Source organism: Lacerta agilis, chromosome 17, assembly GCF_009819535.1.
Source record: "Lacerta agilis isolate rLacAgi1 chromosome 17, rLacAgi1.pri, whole genome shotgun sequence".
Classification (NCBI taxonomy): Eukaryota; Metazoa; Chordata; class Lepidosauria; order Squamata; family Lacertidae; genus Lacerta; species Lacerta agilis.
In genome coordinates, this window is record NC_046328.1 from 36,171,742 (window position 1) to 36,194,504 (window position 22,763).

The 22,763-nt window shown below is 47.9% G+C and overlaps 2 protein-coding genes across 2 annotated transcripts; one reads left to right on the top strand and one right to left on the bottom strand.

The window, feature by feature from the left end:
• Positions 1 to 2,612: 2,612 nt before the first annotated feature.
• LOC117039092 (sodium channel modifier 1-like) lies at positions 2,613 to 9,372 on the bottom strand. The gene is made up of 8 exons (XM_033136127.1): positions 9,280 to 9,372; positions 8,444 to 8,514; positions 7,254 to 7,342; positions 6,042 to 6,139; positions 5,474 to 5,574; positions 4,478 to 4,653; positions 3,516 to 3,657; positions 2,613 to 2,802 (listed from the first exon to the last, which is right to left on the bottom strand). The coding sequence occupies exons 1-8, from the start codon at positions 9,328 to 9,330 to the stop codon at positions 2,703 to 2,705; spliced, it is 828 nt and encodes a 275-aa protein (XP_032992018.1). The 5' UTR covers positions 9,331 to 9,372; the 3' UTR covers positions 2,613 to 2,702.
• A 2,021-nt stretch (positions 9,373 to 11,393) lies between these two features.
• LYSMD1 (LysM domain containing 1) lies at positions 11,394 to 21,042 on the top strand. The gene is made up of 3 exons (XM_033136038.1): positions 11,394 to 11,725; positions 17,600 to 17,946; positions 20,187 to 21,042. The coding sequence occupies exons 1-3, from the start codon at positions 11,546 to 11,548 to the stop codon at positions 20,350 to 20,352; spliced, it is 693 nt and encodes a 230-aa protein (XP_032991929.1). The 5' UTR covers positions 11,394 to 11,545; the 3' UTR covers positions 20,353 to 21,042.
• Positions 21,043 to 22,763: the final 1,721 nt, after the last annotated feature.

Genomic DNA, 22,763 nt, shown 5'->3' on the forward strand with positions numbered 1-22,763 from the left:
TCCCCGAGTGACCTTGGGACAGCTACTCTCTTTCTCTCTCGGCCTAACATACCCCACAGGGTTTGTCGTGAGGATAAAATGGGAAGAACACGAAGGGCTGGCTTCTCCATCTTAAAGGGGGGGGGGTAAAGAAATAGCTAGCAGCCGTCAAATAAAACAAGTGCATCCTTTATTTCAGGCACGTCCAACAGGTAGATCATGATCTACCGGTAGATCACTGGACGTCTGTGGTAGATCACTGGCTCCCACCAAAGAAGCCCAACAAGCTTGGCTCCCCTAAAAAAATCTCAAAACTTTTGCCCTGAATCCTCCCAAAACGGGGCCTTCCTCCTCCCTAAAGAGCTCAGCAACTTTGACCAGAACCCCAAAAGAAACGGGCCTTTCTCCTTCCTCAAAAAAGCTCAACAACTTTGATCTGAACCCCCAAAAAGGGGGTAGATCACTGCCAATCTTTAACTCTGTGAGTAGATCGCAGTCTCTTGGAAGTTGGCCACCCTTGCATTTGAAGTCAGGATCTGGCTTTCCACGAACTCTGGTTGGTGCTTGATGAAGAAAAGCAGATTTAAAAAGCCGCCCGGCACTTTATATAATAGGAAGCGCAAGCAGCGTCAAGGAAGGGTGTCCCGTCAGGAATCTTGCAAGGAGCCCTGCCACTTTAGAGAGTTATTCCAAGCAGGTGGTGCTGCGGAGCAAGATTGGGGAGGGGGCAGAGAGAAAGAGAAGAATCCCTCCCCATCCTCCCGATGTATTTATACCCCCCGCTGGGATCAGCAGACGAAATGGACACCCAAGGGATCAAGTTGCACGAAATCTTGGCCCAGGCCCCGCAAGGAGGAGGAGGAAGAGCAGCAGCAGAAGGCGTCCTGGCCTTAAATTAGGGGCTTCCCTTCCCCTCCCCAGGCTGGAGATGTCACATGTGTCCCGCCTGTCAATGCAGCGGGAATCTCCGTTCTTGCGTGGTTGACATGGACAGCTGTTAGGCTTGGGGGTAGGGTGGGGAAGAGTTAGGTTAGGCGGATAAAAGTCACCAGCCCTGAAGTTGACGCAAGCGGGCAATGGAAACGACCCACGTCAAGAAGCGGTGGTGGCGTCAGAGCCGACGGCAAATGGGGGGGTGAAAACCACGAGTTGGCCTCTGCAAACCGCAATGTATCTATCACAATGTGTTGCTTGGTTGGCTGTGCCAGCCAGCAGCAGGCGATGGAGCAGGGGAGGTTGGTCAATGCTAGGCTGACATGCACTTGCGGTGGGAACAATTGCCAACTTTATGCTTTTGCCTCCGAGACCCACTCTTGCTCAGAGACAGTGGAAGGAAGGGGGCCCTTCCTCTTTGGCTTTACATAGTTATAAAGGCCCACAATTAGGCACCAACCATCCAAGTATGGCTTATTTAAAAATTATTTAATATGGGGTGCGGGTGGCGCTGGGGTCTAAACCACTGAGCCTCTTGGGCTTGCCGATCGGAAGGTTGGGGTTTCAAATCCCCACGACGGGGTGAGCTCCCGTTGCTCTGTCCCAGCCAACCTAGCAATTCAAAAGCATGCCAATGCAAGCAGATAAATAGGTACCACTGTGGCGGGAAGGTAAACGGCGTTTCCATGCGCTCTGGCACTTGTCACGGTTCTCCGTGCGCCAGTAGCAGTTTAGTCATGCTGGCCACATGACCCAGAAAACTGTCTGTGGACAAACGCCAGCTCCCTTGGCCTGAAAACGAGATGAGCGCCGCAACTCCATAGTCGCCTTTGACTGGACTTAACCGTCCAGGCATCCTTTCCCTTTAACCTTATTCAAAAACAGTATGTGCGTTTCAAAAGCATCCCTGCATCTTTGAAGGTCCTGGCTCTGTGGACACTGCTTGTATTAGTGGACCCAGACGTTTTTTTCCGTTGGCCTCCTCTGGATCACACATTTAAGCCTCCTTCCTGAAGAGCCCCCTGTCCAATGCTTTGCTTCGGCTGCTTTGCAATGTCGTGAGTAAAGTGGTAGTCAAGAGGTCCGCTTCCCTTCCTGGTGTGCCTCTGTGACATCAGGGCAGCTCGGCTATTGGCCAACCCTCCGAAGGTTTCTCATGAGGAAATGTGGCCCTCGAGCAGGAAAAGCTTCCCCAACAATGCAGCAGAGGCTGAACGCCAGTGCTGCCTAGAGTTGGTGTTTGGGGCAAATGAAATGTTGCTTCAAGTTCTTACTTTAAAAAAAAAAAAATACTTAAGCTGTCTTTATTTTTAAAAAAGGGAAAAGCAGGATTTGGGGGTGCGAAACTAGTTTGGGAATTGGTCCAGCTCAGGACTCCATGCATTTGCTTTTCCTTTGCATATACTGAAAGAAAATTGGCCAGGGTTAAGCAAGCTTTTCAAAAGCAGTGCTTTTCATGTTTGGTGCAGTCTGGTTTCTGGATTACGACCAGGGAGACCCGGGTTCAAATTTCCATTCAACCACAGAAGTTACACACACACACACACACACTTTCTCTCGCAATCCAGCCTACCTAGCAGGGTTGTTGTAAAAGGCAGTCTCTATGCAACCAACAAAGGAAATAACCAAACAATGTAACCTACGTTCATTCCTCCCCCTTTTAAAAATAAACCATCCTATATACAGTACATGGTAAAAAAAAATTTTTGCTCTTGAAGGAGTGGTCCCTGAATGTCCAACTAACAGCACATTTCCAAAGGTCCCCCCTCAGAAAGTAAGCAGCAATGTTGTCAAGATGGAGTCAGTGCAGGAGGTTCCTCTTCGTCAGAGTCAAATTCCACATTCTCGTCTTTTACCCACTTGCCAGAACCATCTTGGACCCAACCGGAACTGCCAGAGAAGGGAAGGAAATAAACACATCTGTGAAGGGGATGCTCATTCTTCTGGAATAATGGATCTAAGCACACTTGCAGAGCACAGTATTAATATGCACTTCCGTACATCATGGCCGAGATACTTCTATAACGTTTAAGTGCAAGACAGCCGCAGAACATTAATTAAAAGTTTCCTGTTCAGAACACACAAAGAAGCTGCCTAATGTAGACTTAGACCAGCTAGCTCTGTGTTGTCTATGCTGACAAACAGTGGCTCTTGAGGGTTTCAGGTAGTTTCTCCCAGCCCTATCCAGAGATGCCAGCTTCTGTTTGCTGCAGGCGGTGGTGGTGCTTTACATTATTCACTTTCTTTCAATCCCCCCCCCCCATTTTCGTAGTATATAGACACAATATTATAAAAAGCAATAAAACAAGGCTGACCTTACCAACAGAAAGCTTTTAATTAAGAGTACAGTAGCCCTTAAAAGCCTTAATAGTGCTTTGCCTGTGTCTACATTGGAAGGGATGCACTGAAATCGAACTTTATAGTACAGTAAAACCTGATCAACCCCCCCCCCCCCCCAAAACCAGGTCTTGAAACAAAGAAAACAGTGCAGAGGCAACTTTGTTCCCCTGATGCTTTTTGGCTCCTAGCTTGCAAATCTGGAACCTGTGATCCTACCAACAGCACATTTAGTTAACACACCTCCTGGGCATCCTCTAACCTACCTTTTCAGCCTCAGATAGTGTTCCAAAGCCCGGCGCTTCTCCGGGGTAACATCACCAGTGGCAGAATGCGGTGCCGCACCGTGAGGCACTTTCCTTTTGCGGCTACGCTCCTTCCCCAGAGCAGCAGATCTTTTCGCCGATTCTGCAGTCAAGAGAGATTGCTATTTAGGAGTTGCATCTCCTTGCTCACTGGCAACTTGGTACGGGGCTGGTGTTGGTAAAATCCTGCCCACTTCACAATAACAATTGCAGGTGAGGCAATTGTATCCACACCTGCAGGTCCGTCTCCTCCTTCTGGATTGATTTGGGAGTGTAGACCAGAAGAGGAAGTTGAAAGGGACTCCTGGCTTGCCAGCAGTACATGTGAAACGGATCTAGGGGTTTTAGCAGACCACAAGCTTAACACGAGTCAACAGTGTGATGTGTGCAGAGGATGGCAAGCAACATGGTAAAGGATTTGGAAACTAAGTCTTATGAGGAACAGTTGAGGGAGTTGGGCATGTTTAGCCTGCAGGAAAAAAGCTTGAAAGGTGACATGACAGCCATCTTCAAGTACATGAAGCATTGTCACATGGAAGATGAAATGAGCTTGTTTTCTGCTGCTCCAGACAAGAACGGACATTCCAACATAACCTTAGGAAGAACTTTCTGACGGCAAGCGCTGTTCAACCATGGAACGGACTCCCTTAGAAAGTGGTGGACTCTCCTCCTTTGGAGGTTATTAAACAGAGGTGGGGTGGCCCAACTATCAGTGGTTCTTTAGCTGTGATACCTGTGTTGCGAGGACTTGGAATAGATGACTCTTGGGGGTCCTTTCCAACTCTACAATTCTATGATTCTATGCTGGCAGTGGGGATTGAACCTGGGGGTTTTCCCATGCAAAACAGTGCTCTATGACTGAGGTGCAGCCTGAACCCAATGACGAAATATCACAACCAAACTGCTCCAAAGCGATTTTCTACCTGACGTGGAAGTTGCGCACCCAGGCAAATCCACAGCAACAGTGGCTTCTGGCAAAGCAAGTCTATGTTCTTCTGCATGCACGGAGTTCTTGGGTTTTGACAGCTCATTTTCTTCTGACTCTCTGGAGCTTGCATCTGTCCTTGAGGTACTGGGGCCAATGTCACTTCCTGCCACCCTGTGCCAAATAAATCGGTCATGCTGAGGCCTTGTAGAAAGCAGCCGCCTTCCTTAAATTGTTTTTGTTATTATTATTGAGATTCAATTTAGTGTAGTGGTTAAAGTGCTGTTTCTCAAACTTGGGTTCTCAGCTATTGTTGGACTACAACTCCCATCATCCCTACTAAGCAGGACCAGTGGTCAGGGATGATGGGAGTTTGTAGTGCAACAACAGCTGGGGACCCAAGTCTGAGAAACACTGGGACATGTTGGTCTGGGGTTCAAATCCCCCACCTGGCCATGAAGATCCCTGGGTGACCCAGGGCGAGCCACTACTTCTCAGCCTAACCTAGGGTTGTTATAGGGTTTAAAGAGGGGGGCACATATACCACCCTGAGCTCCTTTCAGAAAAAGGATATAGATGCCATAAATATTAATTAGACTTTAAATACATAAATTTAAATGCATTGTACAGAAAGCAACAGCCTACGTAACAGCCACAGGAAGTGTCAGCTGCACGCTAGTAACGCAGTAACAACATCTTAGCCTATCGAAAGGCTTGGGGGGAATGGTAAACCTTTACGTGCTACAAAAAAATGTCAATGAAGGTGCCAGGTGGACTTTGCTGGGGAGAGGATTCCACAGACAGGGAGCCACCACTGAAAAGGCACCGCTCTCCCTTGTCACAATCCTCTGAGTCTGCCTCAGAGAGGGAACCTGGGGAAGATCCTCAGAAGGAGATCTAAGGCCACCAGGTGCCACTCCCCAGCCAACGGGGAACATGGGCACCATCTGCATTAAAGGTCATGGGGCCACGGTTTGAGAGCAAAACACATTACCTGTTGCGCCGGCAGCAGCTGCTATAAGGGACGTTTTTCAGCAAAGCATTGTGGGCGATCTTCCTGGTCTCCACAAGCAAAGGTGCAGGGCCTGGACTCGCCTAAAGAAAGACGGTTTATCAATTTATTTATTTCTACGAATGAATCTTTTCTTATGAAATGTCTCAAAGCAACTGAGCAATAAAATCATCAACACTAAAAACTACACATTTTGTACATGAAAACGCAGCCCAGTGACAGAGCACCTTCTTTGGTGAGCTGCTGCCAATCAGTGTAAGCAAGACTGTGCTAGAGGGATCAGACTCTGTATAAAGCAGCCTCCTCTGTTCCAATTTATATCAACCCTTTCTTCAGAACCACGAGGACTGGAATCGTGTTTATTTTTAAGGGCAAACTATAGCTTAGTGGCAGATCTTCATGCTAAGGTTGCTCTCCTAAAGTCTCGCTGAAGTCTGTGGGTCTCATGAGCCCAGGATTGCAGTGGAAGAAAACTCTGCTGACATAGAGGCTGCCATTCTAGTTTGCAATTCTTAGCAACTAAGAGGTGGCAAGGAGCATGCAGGCTTACCTGGGCACCAGTTTCTTCTGCTCGGAGGTATGCCCGGTGGTGGCGTTTCTGGATCTCACTCTCGAGTGAACGCTTCTTCCCATAGAACTTCTGCAAACCTATTACAAAGCGAGAGGCAGAGGACAGAAGAACATGTCAGGGTCTCGGTTCAAATCTCTGGGCTGCCTTGGTTAAAGCAAAATCTCTATCTACGCCTCAGTCTTCCTCATCTGTAAAATGGGACCGGACCGCTTTACTTGACCATTGCAAGGATGAACAAAACCACTGCAAATTAAAAGTGCCACAGAATAACTGCAGTAATGATTAAAAACAAACCCAAGATGGGCAGCCACAAGACAAAGTGGCTGGAAATGTTACTTTTCAGCCACCCCTGACCTCTCCAATTTTGGTACCAGGCAGCACACCTTTCCTCCCCCCCCTTTAATAACATTTTTATTATTTTCAATTAATTCATATTACATGTTAATTGCCATGCACCTTCAACATTGTACATAACATGAATATATTATTTCTGCAAATTCCCCACATCTAACCCTGCAACCACCTTCCCTTATACCCAAATACCCGTGTGACTTCCTTCACCCACATGCATGATATCCAACTTGTTACTTAATAAAAACCTCTAACATTGTGTTCATTTTTGTTCATTGCAATAGTCATTCATCTATTAAAAAACAACAACAACATAACTTCTTAACTTAATGGGTTCAGTCTATACTTACCCAGAGATTTCTAATAGAATGAATTTGTACAATATATTCTTCAACACATTTCCATTCCTTTCTTAATTTTTGTTTTGATTGCAATCAGATTGATGCTGTCATTTTGGCTAGTTCAATATATTCGCAAAATTTAATTTGCCACTCTGAGATTGAAGGAGTCTCCTCACCCTTCCAATTTTTGGCCACCAGTATTCTAGCGGCTGCTGTAGCATACAAAAAAACCTCTAACCTTTTCCTTGGGAATGTGTTCTGAGACATTCCTCATTTTTCCTTTGCACACAGATCCCTTCTTTTTACTACCCTGAGCAGCAAATTGAGCATCACCTGAAAGCCAACGGAGCAAAGATGCAGAGAGATGGCCTAGCTTCCCCACCACAACGGTGCTCTTAGCAACGTGGTATAAAACTTGAGTATTATCTGCTCAGAAGGTTGGAGGAGGGAGTATGGTATGGGGGCACTGAGGGCTCAATAAAAGCTTATGCAGACTTACTGATCAGGTGCTTCTTTCCAGAACGGTGGACCGTGAGCATGTCAAGAGTGTCAAAAACTGGACGGTGGAAGCAGACAGTGCAGGCATATCTGCTAGGGCAAAGGAACAAGCAAAGAGAATTGAATTAGAACTTTCTCCATTGCATTCAGTGGTGCAGCCTTAGCCCCATTCAATCTGTGGGACTGAGTTCTAAGCAGGCTTGTTACAACACTGCTCTGTAAATAAATCATGACAAACATGCTAGAACAGTTGTGATCTTGAGTATATAGCCTTTCTCTTTTTCTTTTCCCAATAATTCTTTTTCCAATAATTCATTACCCATTTTTTAAAAGACCCCATTTTCTATAATACTCTAATTATCCATGGGGTTTTTAAAAATCTTTCTTTGAAGTGCGCGCGCACACACACAGAGAGAGAGAGAGCGCGCCAGTGTGGTGTACTGGTTAAGAGCGGTGGACTCGTAATCTGGTGAACCGGGTTTGATTCCCCGCTCCTCCACACGCAGCTGCTGGGTAACCTTGAGCTAGTCATACTTCTCTGAAGTCTCTCAGCCTCACACACCTCACAGAGTGTTTGTTGTGGGGCAGGAAGGGAAAGGAGATTGTTAGCTGCTTTGAGACTCCTTAGGGTAGTGATAAAGCGGGATATCAAATCCAAACTCTTCTTCCTCTCAAACAACTCTGCTTAATTTAAAACAGCTTTGGGCCACCGTCTTGGCTGCAAAATGGGGTGTTAATAAAAATGAAAACTATAAATCATTAAAAAAAAAATCCTTCCAGTAGCACCTTAGAGACCAACTAAGTTAGTTCTTGGTATGAGCTTTCATGTGCATGCACACTTCTTCAGATTCTTCAGGGATTTTTATTTTATTTTGTTTTGACTATGGCAGACCAACACGGCTACCTACCTGTAACTGGAACTATAAATCATATTACCCTATTCCTCTACTCCACGTATTCTAACTAAAATAGACTTATGAACTACATGCCGTAAGAGAGCCAATTTGGTGAGAGCTAAACTGTGGTCTCATTCTTTTTGCTGCCCTGCTACATCAGCGACCTGGGATTTTGAGCATGTGCAGAGTGCCCAGTTTGCTCTAACTGCCCATTGTTAGCTGTACATAAACCTGCACCGTCTATTATCAATCAATGAAGATAACAACGGAGTATCCAGTGTTCTTTAGCTCTGACCTGCCATCTCTCAGCAGCAAAGCTTCATCTTCGGCGATGTAATTGGCCAAGAGGTCAGCAACTCTTCTTTTCTGGAAATGAATAAAGGAGGAGAAATATTCCACCTTGGTTTAGCTACAGGCAAAGTCACAGTAGGAGAGAGGAATTAGGGGTATGAGCCCACAGGGTCACGAAAAAGGGAGAAGAGAGTTGGAGATGAGGGCCTTGGGCAGAAATTCTGGAACAGGGAGCGTTTGCACAGTGCTAGGGCTGGGATCCGGTGCAGAGTCTACAGTGACTGGGAGCATGTGCAGAGCGCAGTTGCTTTCTCCCGGAGTAGGGAGAACATGCGGAGTGGCTCAGCTTGCTCTCTAGGCCTGGTTTGATATTTACGTCTTACACGTGTTCTTAAACCGCTCGGAGACCTCAGAGTCTGAGCCAGTTGGTTGTGTGGCGGTTAGAATGTCAAACTGGGACCCGGGAGAGACCAGGGTTCGAATCCCTACTCAGCCACATGAAACCCATTGTGTGATTTTGGACAAATCCCTGCCTCTCAGCCTAACCTCCTTTGCAGGGATTAAATGAGGAAGGGGAAAACCATGTCCGAGCCACCTTGAACTCCTTGGAGAAAGAAGTGGAACAGAAATGCAACAAATAAATAATAATAAATAAACAAGCGACTAAAAAGCCTAACGACGACAACGACGACGAACTAGGAGGTTGTGCAGATTTTTTTTTGGGGGGGGGATAAGATCCCCTGAATGCCTTTTGAAACCCTGCCCCCCAATCTTCCCCTCCAGTGAGTTGGTCTGTGACCGTAAAAATAAATTCAAATTCAAATCTTCCCCTCCACTCACCTTGAGCACATTGAGCTGGCTGGGGTCGTCTCCCTCCCTCTTGAAAGACATGCTGTGCCCCCCCCCCCTTCACTCTTTCAGGCTCCGAAGACTGAACAAGGAGCAGGAGGACTCCTCCAACACTTCCAGTTTTGGCCTTTCCATTCCCTCGAGAACTACAACCCCCAGCATGCACCTGGATGCCGGTCTCTTTCCTCCCTTTCCCTTCTCAGCCAATCAGGCTTCAGGGACTACATTTCCCAAGGAGGCTTGCACGGCCAACGAAAATGGAGCGAGCGCAAAACTCAATTTCCCAGCATGCCGCACGGCTTTCAGCGCCATATAGACCAATGTAAATATTATCAGAGAAGGGGCGGGGTAGAATCTGAAAAAAAAATAAAGGAAGAAAACAAGCCCAGTAAATGTATCAAACATCTGTCTATCAATGATATTAGATGATAACATATATATTTAATATAATATATTTAATTAATATACAGTATTATAAATATATACAGGTATTTAAATTCACCCTGGCTTTTAAAGTGTGTTTTAAATCTGAACTGCAAATTATATTATGCTGTTTCTCTATAAAGGAATTATTTGAAGGTGGGTTTTTTTGTCCTTTTTGATATTTATTGTCTTTTTACTGGTTTTTTTTTTTGTAAGTATGCTCATTGAAGGGACCATATTTGTAGCCTAACAATGAAGAGTTGGATCTAACTGGGTCTTCCTCAGAGCTAACCCATTGAAAAAAAATTAAAATTAGCCATGCTGGTCTGCTTCAGAGGGGCTACTCTGGTAAAAAAACAACAACCTCTGAGTGAATATAACCAACCTTTCTCTCAGGTAAGCGTGTAAGGAAAGTACAACATAAAAGCTCCAGGAGAGGCTGGCTGCTAGATCAGGCCAAAGGGAGGGGTCTAGTCCAGTGTCCTGTTCTCACGGTGGTCAAATGCTCCTAAGAACCTAGTAATGCAGATAGACTGCCTCTGGACCTGGAGGTTCCATAAGACCCCCAAGCGGGCCGTGTATAATTTGACTTATTTCATAGCACTGACACCCCACTTGTAAAACAAACAAACCTCCAAGCAGTTTAGGAAATGAATAAAGCAATTAAATGATCGGTTTAAAAAAATTAATAAAACCTAGTATTTAAAACATTCAAAATATAATTATGTCCCCGCCCCAGGTTGTTTGTATGGGTTGGCATCCAATTTCATTGTACTTGTACAATGACAATAAAGAAATCTTATCTTATCTTATCTTATCTTAAAGCCAATGGTAAACTTAAAAAAACAGATTAAAATGCATGCCATCATAGTACAGATGTGGATAATTTTATACACTACTATGGTGTCGCCGCTTCTCCAAACTAAAACCCCCCCAAATTTACAACCTTTCTTTCTACAGTCCCTTTGTCCTTATGAGAATCTTACAAAACAAACAAAAAACCACAACAATTAACTGGCTGGACTGCAATTCCCAGCTGCCCGTGGGCTAAATCCCCCAAAATGCAACAGGGGAGAAGCCGCCGCCCCCTTTGAAAGCGCAGCCTTTGTTTTTCTGCCTCTGGAAGACTACAACTCCCGTCATGCTGCGGGAGGGACTGCTAAGCAGGGAGCATGATGGGAAATGTAGTCTCACACCCCCCCCCACCGTGGCTCCCTTCCACCCCAGGCTGGTAGAAGGCTCATTTTGTGTGTTTGTGCAACATATAATTGAAAATGTAGTGGGTGGGAGATTGCTCAGCAGACCCCCCCCAAAATACTACAGCTCCCAGAAGCCTTTGCGAGAGCGGGTGAGTGGGAGGGAGGGGCCAGGGCTAGGCTGGGTTCTGTTTCAACTGCTTGCAACAGAAAGCGCAGCCGCCAGGCTACCTGATGGTGGTTTACTACTGGATAGGTTAGGGGGCTTTTGCTTTGCAAGAGCGGGCGGGGGGGGGTGATCTTTCAGAGAAAAAGCGGACTCACGTGGGAGCAGGAGATCCCTTGGGGGATCTGATATCTGGGAGAACAGGAAGAGGCTGGAAACAATGGGGTGTTTTGGAAAGTGAAAGCACAGCTGCATTGAAAGGTTGCGTTTCGGGGGACTGGAGATTTTTTTGGGGGGCGGGGAAGGGCGAAGGACGTGGAGAGGCGTCCTGGGTGGACGCAGCACTCCTGTGAAATGAGCCCTCTTGGCTGCAGGAGTTGGTGGCTGCAGTAGGATCAGCCCTTGAGAGGTCAGCCTTCCCTGGCCTCAAGCTGGGGCCGTCCAGGTAAGGGGAGGGGTGGCAGCTGGGGGAATGGCCTCCCCGTCCAAACAGGGGTCCCCCGGCGGGGCGGGGCTGCTGCAAGGGAGCAAGACCCGATCCTACGGCAGCCTGGTCAAGACGGTCAGCTCGCCGGCGCGCGAGAGGCGGCTGGAGCATCGGCTGGAGCCTGCGGACACCCTCCAGGGGTTGGCGGTCAAGTATGGGGTCACGGTGAGTCTGCTTAGGAAGGGGAGGGGTCACGATCCTTACACGTATGCTCAGAAATGGTGTTTGCAGTGTTGCTGTTACTGCTCACATGTAAAGCTCTTGATTTTACCTGCGGTCGCCTTACCCCATATACGTCCACTCTGCCCATGTAAGACCCATTTTGCATTTCCAGTTACAGGTGGGTAGCCGTGTTGGTCTGCCATAGTCGAAACAAAATAGAAAATTCTTTTCAGTAGCACCTTAGAGACCAACTGTGTTTGTTCTTGGTGTGAGCTTTCGTGTGCACGCACACGAAAGCTCATACCAAGAACAAACACAGTTGGTCTCTAAGGTGCTACTGAAAAGAATTTTCTATTTTCCATTTTGCATTTGTAAGAGCTCAGTCTTTGGAACTCCCTGCCTATTGATATTGGGCAGGCTCCTTCGCTGTGCTCTTTTCAGTGCCTGCAAAAAACCATTTTTGTTTAGACTGGCCTACCCAGATGCTTAGAAAGGTGACGTGAGTTTTTGTCTCTTTTTAGTCTACTGCTAGTTTAACTTTTCAAATGTCTTAAATTATTGTTGCTAATTTTTCTTAACAATAATTCTCCCCCCTTTTTTGTAAACCACTTTGAGGTTTTTTTGGGGGGGCAAGCAAGCAGTGTATCAGTTTTATGAAATGAATAAAATATTAAGCTATTACGTATACATATATACACATAAATAGATTAGCTCAAGATTGACTCTAGAATGAAGAGGAGAACCATCTCCTCCAGAAACCCCTGGAGCTGAGATGCCAGTTCCTTGCCCCGAAATGAGATATTGGAACCTGGCTGATAAATATCAGATACTGTTGAGATTCAGGAAGGCCCTTTTCAACAGAGGTCTTTTAGCTGCCTCCTTTAGGTGCGCTGGAAGGGCAAGTTGCACATTGTCTAACAGAGCAGATTTGAGGAACCTGAGCCCTGCTGCATAAGTTGGAATAATAATAATAATAATAATTATTATTATTATTATTATTATTATTTATTTATACCCCACCCATCTGGCTGGGTTTCCCCAGCCACTCTGGGCAGCTTCCAACAGAATATTAAAATACAATAGTCCATTAAAAAACATTAAAAGCTTCCCTAAACAGGGCTGCCTTCAGATGTCTTCTAAAAGTCTGGTAGTTGTTTTCCTCTTTGACATCTGATGGGAGGGCGTTCCACAGGGCGGGCGCCACCACCGAGAAGGCCCTCTGCCTGGTTCCCTGTAACTTAGCTTCTCACCGCGAGGGAACTGCCAGAAGCCCCTCGGCGCTGGACCTCCGTGTCTGGGCAGAACGATGGGGGTGGAGCCGCTCCTACAGGGAGCTGTATGCTGGGAATTGCAGGTGGACTCAGGTGATGCTCGGATCATCTGGGTGGCCACCGTGAAGACAGGGTGCTGTCAGGCTTCAGGGAATCTGATCCCTCTCACAGTGGGCAGCCGATAAGCAGATAACAAGGAGAGTTCTTACCAAGTCCTTTAATCTATATTCACAGAGAGAGGCTTCGATAAGTGCCTCTCCATTCCAGTAATGGCATTGCTCTGAGTAAAGTCCCACCCCCTCCGTCTGTGCTTTCTGCCTCTGAGCTTTCTGTTCTACTACTCTCAATGCCCACCTGGTCCTGGGAGGGGGGTGGGAGGGCAGGAATGTTTTCTAAAGACACAGAGTCTGTCAGCTGTCTCTCCCCTGGTACGTTTCTGCTGCTCTCCCAATATTTCCCAGCTTCTCCCCTCGGCAGCCTCTGACCTGTGACCTTCTGCAGACCACTGTTCTAAATCAAGGATAGGGGCCAGATCCGGCCCAATCGCCTTCTAAATCTCGCCCGCAGATGGTCCGGGAATCAGCATGTTTTTACATGAGTAGAATGCGTCCTTTTATTACCGTATTTTCTGGCATATAGGACGACTGGGCGTATAAGACGACCCCCAACTTTTCCAGTTAAAATATAGAGTTTGAGATATACTCGACTGCAGATTCTCCAACCGCCGTATAAGACGACTCCCCGAGTTTTGAGAAGATTTTCCTGGATTAAACAGTAGTCTTATACACCAGAATATACAGTAGTTTAGGGTGTACGGGGACTTTCAAGCAAAAATAAATAAAAGGGCACCCCCTGGTGGACAAGGAAAATGGCAACAGCAATTTTTACAAAGCCTTAGAATCACAGAAACGTAATAAAAAATTAAAAAATTCCTTCCAGTAGCACCTTAGAGACCAACTAAGTTTGTTATTGGTATGAGCTTTCGTGTGCATGCACACTTCTTCAGATACAGAAACGTAAGAGTAGGAAGGATTAAAATTTATTTACATGACAAATTATTAGTCATGTTGTCAACTGGGACTACTCCATTCTCATACAGTGCAGTAATATCCTCTTTGCTCAACAAGAATCATACAAGAAACAGAAGGATTTATGAGGAGAGAATGATTATTCGTGAAGGAGGCATCCTAAGAAAAAGGTTGCCCAAAAGTTTCCGAAAAACCCAGCTACTCTGTAGGAGGCTACTCGGTTCATTTCAGAACTTAAACCATGGGTAGGCAAACTAAGACCGGGGGGCCGGATCCGGCCCAATTGCCTTCTAAATCTGGCCCGTGGACAGTGTTTTTACATGAGTAGAATGCATCCTTTTATTTAAAATGCATCTCTGCATTATTTGTTGGGAATAGGAATTTGTTCATATTTTTTTTCCAAAATATAGTCCGGCCCCCCCACAAGGTCTGAGAGACAGTGGACCGGCCCCTTGCTGAAAAATTTTGCAGACCCCTGGTCTAAATCTATACTGTCTCCCTCTTCTCTGAGAAGCAGGACCGGTGCTAGGGTTTCTTGCGCCCTAGGCAGACCACCTTCTGGCGCCCCCTGCCGCCCGCCCCCCGCCAAAGCCTGCTTTAGCCAGTGTGAGAGCCAGTGTGGTGTAATGGTTAAGAGCGGTAGACTCGTAATCTGGGGAACCGGGTTTGATTCCCCGCTCCTCCACATGCAGCTGCTGGGTGACCTTGGGCTAGTCACACTTCTCTGAAGTCTCTCAGCCCCACTCACCTCACAGAGTGTTTGTTGTGGGGGAAGGAGGGAAAGGAGAATGTTAGCCGCTTTGAGACTCCTTCGGGTAGTGAAAAGCGGGATATCAAATCCAAACTCTTCTTAGCGGGAGGTGGGGGTGGTGGGAGAGGCAAGCAGCAGTTTCTCCGCTGTAGCGGAGAAGCTGCTGCTTGCCCGTCCCGCCCCCGCCCCCCGCCCAAGCCTGTTTTAGTGGGAGCCGGGGTGGTGGTGTAGGGGGCAAGCAGCACCTCTCCGCTACAGCGGAGAAGCTGCTACTAGCCCGTCCCACCCCCCCCCCCGCCCAAGCCTGGCCAGCGCCCCCTCCATTTTGGCGCCCTAGGCAATTGCCTAGTTTGCCTTAATGGACGCGCCGGCCCTGCTGAGAAGTGCAGGGGGAGGGAGGCAACCATTCTTTCTCAGTCCAGCCCCTGAGAGATGTTGGATTAGATGGGCCATTGGCCTGATCCAGCTGTTAACTTCTGGTTCCATAAGAACACCAGAAGAGGGGCTCACCAGGTGTCCCAATGGAAAACCTACAAGCAGGACCCAAGAGCAACCCTCCCCTCTGTGGTTTCCAGCAGCTGGTATTCAGAAGCATTGCTGCCTCAAACCGGGGAGGTAGAGAATGGCCATTTTGGCTAATAGCCGGCCGAAGCTGATGGGAGCTGGCTGCCAACATCATTGTGTTGGCTAATTCTAGTCTAGGGAACCCACTACCAAAGCACAATCCCAGACCTTCAGTAACAATCCCATTCTTACCTGCCTGGTGCTTGTTTTCTCGTGTTTTTTTGCCAAAGCGAATTCAGTCCCTACCGATCCAAATTATCTTATCCTCTGGGCTGTTTTTAGGAACAACGAGTCATCAGTGGGGGGGAAGGTGGAGTTTTTTTTTTGGTAGTTCATTCAGGCTGGGGTGGTGGTTGTCCAGGAGGAAGAAGGAACTATTGCTTCGTACTGTGCACAACTTACTTGTGGAACTCGCCGCCACAGGAAGTGGTGACAGTTTCTAGCTTTGACTTTAAAAAAAAAAAAAAAAACGACGACAAGACTGATTCATGGAGGAAGCATAAAATCAGAGACGGTTGAGCAACAGCTGCTGGCTGGGATCCCTAATGGAGCCTGCCTGTTCAGCTGCAGTCTGCTGATAAATCCGTGGCGTTTCCTGATCCATAGAAAGCTTTGATAAGGTTGGCAGGCCGGAGGACAGCATCTCCCATGCACCTGAGCAGAACTGAGAAGCCCCAGCCGGGATGATCTTATTGAGAGAATCATTGAATTGTAGAGTTGGAAGGGACCACGAGGGTCATCTAGTCCAACCCCCTGCAGTGCAGGAATCTTTCACCCAACTTGGGTCTCGGACCCCCAACCCCAGTTCTAAAAATTTTGCTCTACCGACTGAGCTATCCCAGCTTGATCTTTTATTATTATTACTATTATTAATTTTTATTGAGTATAGATTGTACATACACATATATTCTTGAGTTATTTACAACATAAATCCTTCAATTAATACATTATACGTCTACCCATACAAATCTTTTTCCGCCACCTCACTGCAGCTTTCTTCTTGCAATTTTTTCTTCTTACTGTGTTATTTATTCTTTATTTTGTTTAAGTCTCCCAATTCTTTCTCTTTCAATAATACTCTTTACAAGATGTACCGTATTTTTCGCTCCATAAGACACACTTTTTTCCTCCTAAAAAGTAAGGGGAAATATCTGTGTGTCTTATGGAGCGAATGGTGGTCCCTGGAGCTGAATTGCCCAGGGGCCAAAAGAGGATCATGCTTTTTATTTTACAAAGAGAAAAGGGGGTGTTGAAAGGACCCAGCTCAGCAGCTGATCAGCAAGAGATCGGGAGAGAGATAAGAGTCCCCAGGCCTCCATTGTTGAATGTGCTGCAGAGGGAGGTTGTTTGTTTCCCCAGCTACATGTGACTGGCTGATTAGATGATCTGTCTGGAAACTGTAGAAAAGGCTCCCTTTCCTTTAGAAGCTGCAGAAATGTGAATTGAACCCCATAAAACCGGGGCTTTTCCTCTTTGCTTTTCCCCCTTTGCAAAAAAGCTGCAAAACGTTTAGCTGATCCTCAAAAAAACAGGGCTTTTCCCTTTGCAAAAAAAGCTGCAAAACGTTTAGCTGATCCTCAAAAAAACAGGGCTTTTAGAGGAGGAAAACCAGAAAAAATTCTTTTCTTGTTTCCTCCTCTAAAAACGAGGTGTGCCCTATGGTCCGGTGTGCCCTATGGAGCGAAAAATACGGTAGTCAAAACATAACCAGGATATAGTTCAGGCATAGGCAAACTCAGCCCTCCAGATGTTTCGGGACTACAACTCCCATCATCCCTAGCTAACAGGACCAGTGGTCAGGGATGATGGGAATTGTAGTCCCAAAACATCTGGAGGGCCGAGTTTGCCTATGCCTGATATAGTTTGAGAACAGTGTTTTTTCATGTACCGGTAATCTCTTACACATAGCCAATCTTTTTTTGTTTTTTTGGGTGGGTTAGCCTCTAATCACCTCCGTAATTCTTGCTAATTCTAAATATTCACAAAGTTTTGAGTTGCCATTCTTCCTTTGTTGGAACTCTGTCCCCCTTTCCAATTCTTTGCGGTCACCATTCTCGCCGCTGTTGTGGCGTATCCCAGCTTGATCAAGAACTTGGCACCACAAAATTTTAACAACGCTGTACTCAGGTGCTCTGCCCAAATTATGCCAAAGTGAGCTCCCCCACTCAGTTTCTGCTGTTTTGCATGTTCCCACATCCATGAGGTCTAGCAGCTTGCTTTGTTAAAGGGCCTTGTATTTAGCAGCCCCCCCTTTCCGTTCCAGACAGAGCAGATCAAGAGGGCAAACCGGCTGTACACCAACGACTCCATCTTCCTCAAAAAGACTCTCTACATCCCTGTACCAGTTGAACCCAAGGCGCTGTTGTCCAACGGGTTAGATCTCGAGGAAGACGATGCGGAGGAGGAGAAGGAGAAGGTGGAAGAAGAGGGGACGGGGGCCTTTCAGCCCGAGGCCCCCAAGAAACAGAAGCATCCGCGGAAGAACGGGGCGTCAGGGGCCTCTGCCCCCAAGCATGACCTCTCTGCCGCGGACTTCCTGTTCAAGCTGGACTCTGAGATCCGCCGATCCAAGCAGGCTGCCACGAAGAAGCTGCGGGAAGGGGGGAGCGCGTGAGTGCCCCTGCTTTTTCCCTTTTCCGTGGGTCCCAAGGGTGGCACAAAGCAGATACTTCCTCCTCTGCTCCCCCCCCCCCCGATTGTGCTGCGTTGCGCTGCAAGCACAATGCAACAGGAGCCTGAGAACGGAGCATTGTATTTAGGTCGCTCGGGGCAAGTGAGTCAAGTTGCGTTGTGGGAAAAGGGCAGCCAGAGTGCCGGGCCAATTTCCTGTTTTCCCCCTAGGCAATTGTACCCATTTCACAGATGGGAAAATTAAGGACAAGCTTTATGAGGAAGGCTATTATTATTATTATTATTATTATTATTATTATTATTTGCCTGCACTTGAACCATATGATCCCAGAGTGGTTTACAACAATAAAGGGGTCTCCTGAATAGCCACACAAACAGGGGTCGGTATGTTTTCCCCACCCACCTGGCACTCAGGCTGCCCTTTTCCCAAAATGCAGCTTGACTCACTTGCCCCGAGCAACCTAAATACAACGCTCCATTCTCATACCTCCTGTTGCATCTTGCTTGCAGCACAACACAGCCCAACCTGAGGGGGCGGGGGCAGAGAAGGAAGGATCTGGGGAAGATATTCCAGGGAGGCCATGGCAGAAAAGGCCCCGTTTTCAAAACTTAACTTCCGAGCGGAGCTTAGTTGGCTATACCAACCACGATACTAAAATCGACTAAAACATTGTAATTATAATAACATGCATTTTAATTTTCACTTTGTGGCTCCACCTGTCGCAAGGGACTCCAGCCTGGGTTGCAATATGTACTGCAAAGCTGGAAACCTTATCTGTAGTTTTTCTAACTGGGAGGCCTGAATCCTTAATTTGGCATAAGAAGCTGGCTGCAGCAAAGCAGGCACTCTGGCATGCTTAGACACCTTCTTTCTCCAGGGCCAAAAAGTGGTATTGGCTCTCAGCCTGCTGAGAACCAACTCCCAATGAAGCAGTGATTATTATTATCATTATTAAAACCTTGTTCCAAGTCCTCTGGGAGAGAAAGAAGTCTTAGTCTGGGAGGTATTGCCTGCTTTTGAGCTTCTGTGGCCACCAGAGGGCATAGTAGCTACAGAGCTGCTCCATCCTTGAATTTGGTGACGCTGATATTCTCATTTCCTTCCCGCCCTAATGGATTTCTGCAAAAGCGTGCATGGGTCATAGCAAGATAAAGACTTGAGAGCACGTGGAGTTTTGAAACGGGGCCTCCTTGGACCGGGAGACAGGCAGAGATTCTGGTCATCTCCCCCAAACACCGGCACCAAGCTCCTTGCAGCTTGGCTGGCTAGCACGAGCGATCCAAGAGCGCCTTTTGCTTTTAAAAACAACCCCAGTGCACTGCGCTTTCTTTTCCACAACCTTCCTCTGTATCGGCGGATCCGTTGCCGGGTGATCAGAGGAGGAGGGGTGCGTGTGTGTGTGTTGGTTGCGGAACATTGTGATCCTGCCTAACGGGCGGGGGTGGCGTGGGAAGCTTTGAGGTCTCATCCAACTCTGGTCCTCAGCTTGGGCAAACACAGCATTTATGGGCACCCTAAAAATAAAACTGTGGAGCATTCTGCCCACCACCGAGGGCCGCATTTTCTCCAAAGTAGTCTCTCGAGGGCCACATGCTGGCATTGCAAGGGCCAGAATTGCCCTGCTCCTGCTCCTGACCCAGATTTCAGTCCTGGGAATTTATAAGTGTACTAGCAACTGTTAACTGGGTTGGCTTAATAGAAATTCAGTCTCCAGGAGCATCCCCTGAACACCAGATGCCAAGGGCAAGCAAGGAATGGCCAATTCCAGCTCCAAGTCCCCTGGATCTGGGCGTTCAGAGGTAGACTGCTCCATAGCGTGGAGGCTCCCTTGATGCCAACTAGATTGGGCAAGAGGCCGGGGTCCCTGTTTCCACTTTAGGAGCCTCCCCTGCTGGAGGTGAGAAGAGTCCTGTCGAATCAGGCCGTGGGCCGGTCTGCCTGGCCCAGCACCTCTGGTCAGCTGAAGACTTCTAGGAAGTCTGCACATGAGGCATGAAAGCAACAGTTTCTCCGAGCCGGTTGCCCCTGGTGCTTGGAGATAGACTGCCACCATATGTAGAGTCTCTGAGCAATCCCCACCCTAAACCAAAATTTCCCCAGCGGTTTCCCCACAGGCCTGCAGCCGACCCACTTTGGAAACAGAAAGCTGGGGGCTAGGTGGGTCTGACCCACAGCAGAACACAGACCCCCTCTCATATTTCCATTTCCCACTCTTCAGGGTTTCTGGGAGCGAGCAGGGATCTCCCCACGCGACGGCCTCCTCCTCGCCCTCCTCCTATCAGAACGAGGCTTCTTCCCGCGCTGTCCTGGGCCCCGTGCCGCTCACCAAAATCGCCCGTGCCGACACCCTCCGCGACCAAGAGGACGAAATCTTCAAGCTCTGAGTGACGCCACTTCCCTCCTTCCCCGTCCCGCTGTCCGTGGGGCTCCGGCGACCGCAGGAGAGCCTCCCCGTCCCTGTGCCCCCCACACGTAAGGGGACTCTCCCGCTGCAAGCAGCCAAGGAGCTGGGAATTATTTTTGGAGGACGGACGACCCCCGTAGATGGGCGCTTCAGAAGGGGCCTCCGCGGCCTCAGCATCATCGACGGCTTTGCCCATTCCTGCCCCCTGGATTTCGAACGGACTCTTTGTGTGTCTTTGTCTCTGCGTACCTTCGTTTCCTCCCTCCTCCTCCATCATATTTATCACCTTAAGTGCTTTCTTGCCCGTCCTCAAAATCAGAGGATAACCTTCCCTTAATGCCCCCCCCCCCCGTGGTATATATGGTGCGGCTGGCCGAACGGAAGCGAAGGGGGCGCTGTTGTGCTGGGGGAACCTCCCCCTTGTTTTCCGGCGGTCAGTTTTGGGCTGGGGTGGCCGCCGTGGGATCCCCGATGTGGCTGGCCGTTGGGCGAGGGCTTGTAGGGTCCGTGCTTGACTTAACGGTGGGATCCCTGAACTGTTCCAGCCCACCCCTTCCACCTCCGAGGCTCCCATCTGCTCACCCCCGCACACTTCCGGTCCTCTTGTTGTACTGCCTCCCCTGTGATTAAAACAACTGGCAGTTTTTGCTGACTTCCAAGTTTGTCTCTGTGCCTGTCTGACTCGGTTTATTTTTTTGTCTGCGGAGGTCATTGGCAACCTGGGGAAATGCTGGGATTTTGTCCTTTGGGTTTTGCCTCTCCCCATAAGTGGGATGGAAGTGTCCCATTGCCTCCCCCCGATCTAGGGATGCAGTGGAGCAGGCTGCCGTCAGAAGAGGCTGCCTGCCGCCCCTCTACATGAGTCAATGCTCTGGGCTAGATTTCTTTCCCTCTTCAGTGGGGGGCACATAGAGGCCGGGGGGGGGCATGTGCCACCCAGAGGGGCTTTTTACAATAACTCGTTTCACATACTTCAAATATAAAACCTTCTTCAATATACTATCTCCCAGTAATGGGAGGGAGCATACTTCAAGCTGGGGTGTGTGCTGGGATTCCATGGACAGGATGCAGTCTACCTGATGTGCTGAGAACCGTATTGCCTCTGTGGGGGAACGGGTTAGCCAAACCCAGCTTTGAATGAATAAAAGAATATTTGCGTCAGCCATTGGCCGTAGCAATAAAACAATCGATATGCAAAGAATATAAATAAAAAGTCAATTATATAAAATACATTTTAGGGTATTGAATCAATAGTCAAATAGTGGATCTTATTCTGATTGCCCCAGCTAAAAACCTTGCAACCTTTGCTGTCACCTGATCATCTTGATCTGCCAAGAGAAAGGACACTGTGGCAGGGTTGGGCAACCCGGAACGGACAATAAAAGAGGGGTGATAATCTTATCCCTCAAGTCTTTATAAAGAGTGCAAGCCAGAAGAGCATGCACCACCGATTTGGTACTTCCGTCTTCACAGGGACATAAGCGTTTTTCATGTGGAATCTGTTGGAATCGTCCCTCAAGTACAGCCGAGGGCAAGGCATTCAATCTTGCGAGAGTAAAAGCGCGCCTATATTTTAGAATTGCTAGGTTATGCAGATAGGGTGCCAGAGAGCCAAAATGGGAAGGTGGAAAATAGTCATACCATGGGCAAAATTTCCTTATTGTGGCCAAGTCGTTCTGATTCTCAATATCATTTAAAGGTAAAGGGACCTCTGACCATTAGGTCCAGTCGTGTCCGACTCTGGGGTTGCGGCGCTCATCTCGCGTTACTGGCCGAGGGAGCCGGTGTACAGCTTCCGGGTTATGTGGCCAGCATGACTAAGCCGCTTCTGGTGAACCAGAGCAGCGCACGGAAACGGCGTTTACCTTCCCGCCGGAGCGGTACCTATTTATCTACTTGCACTTTGACGTGCTTTCGAACTGCTGTGGGCAGGAGCTGGGACCGAGCAACGGGAGCTCACCCCATGGCAGGGATTCGAACCGCCGACCTTCTGATCAGCAAGCCCTAGGTTTAACCCACAGCGCCACCTGGGCACTGACAAATAAGACTGTTTGCTTTACTAAAACCCAGAGTGAGTAGCTGTTGTGGTGATAAACCACAAGAGTGAAGTTTTTGATAGACAATTTTAGTCCAGGCTAGCCAAACCCAGCTTGACCTGATCTAGTAGGGCCCTTCACCACTTCAGCTCTTTCTCCCACCCACAGGAAACATCCGTAAAGTGAAATCTGGGACTCCTCTAGCAATTCCTCCTTTCCTTTTTAACGATTTAACCTGCAAGAGTTATAATAGCTTAATCAAGCCTCTGTGTCCAAGCACAATCTATCTTTGAATAGCAGATGTTGCTGGTGGTGGTGGAGGAGGAGGAACAACAACAACAGGGATAGGCTGTTT

What these genes read in the sequence shown, in the direction of transcription:
- LOC117039092 (XM_033136127.1), bottom strand. Translation starts at nt 9,330, where the DNA reads ATGTCTTTCAAGAGGGAGGGAGACGACCCCAGCCAGCTCAATGTGCTC. An exon ending in TGGAAAGAAGCACCTGATCA is followed by an intron (nt 6,140 to 7,253) that starts GTAAGTCTGCAT and finishes GCTTTGTAATAG; the next exon opens with GTTTGCAGAAGTTCTATGGG. An exon ending in AGCTGCTGCCGGCGCAACAG is followed by an intron (nt 4,654 to 5,473) that starts GTAATGTGTTTT and finishes TATTTGGCACAG; the next exon opens with GGTGGCAGGAAGTGACATTG.
- LYSMD1 (XM_033136038.1), top strand. Translation starts at nt 11,546, where the DNA reads ATGGCCTCCCCGTCCAAACAGGGGTCCCCCGGCGGGGCGGGGCTGCTG. An exon ending in CGGTCAAGTATGGGGTCACG is followed by an intron (nt 11,726 to 17,599) that starts GTGAGTCTGCTT and finishes TTTCCGTTCCAG; the next exon opens with ACAGAGCAGATCAAGAGGGC. An exon ending in CTGCGGGAAGGGGGGAGCGC is followed by an intron (nt 17,947 to 20,186) that starts GTGAGTGCCCCT and finishes CCCACTCTTCAG; the next exon opens with GGTTTCTGGGAGCGAGCAGG.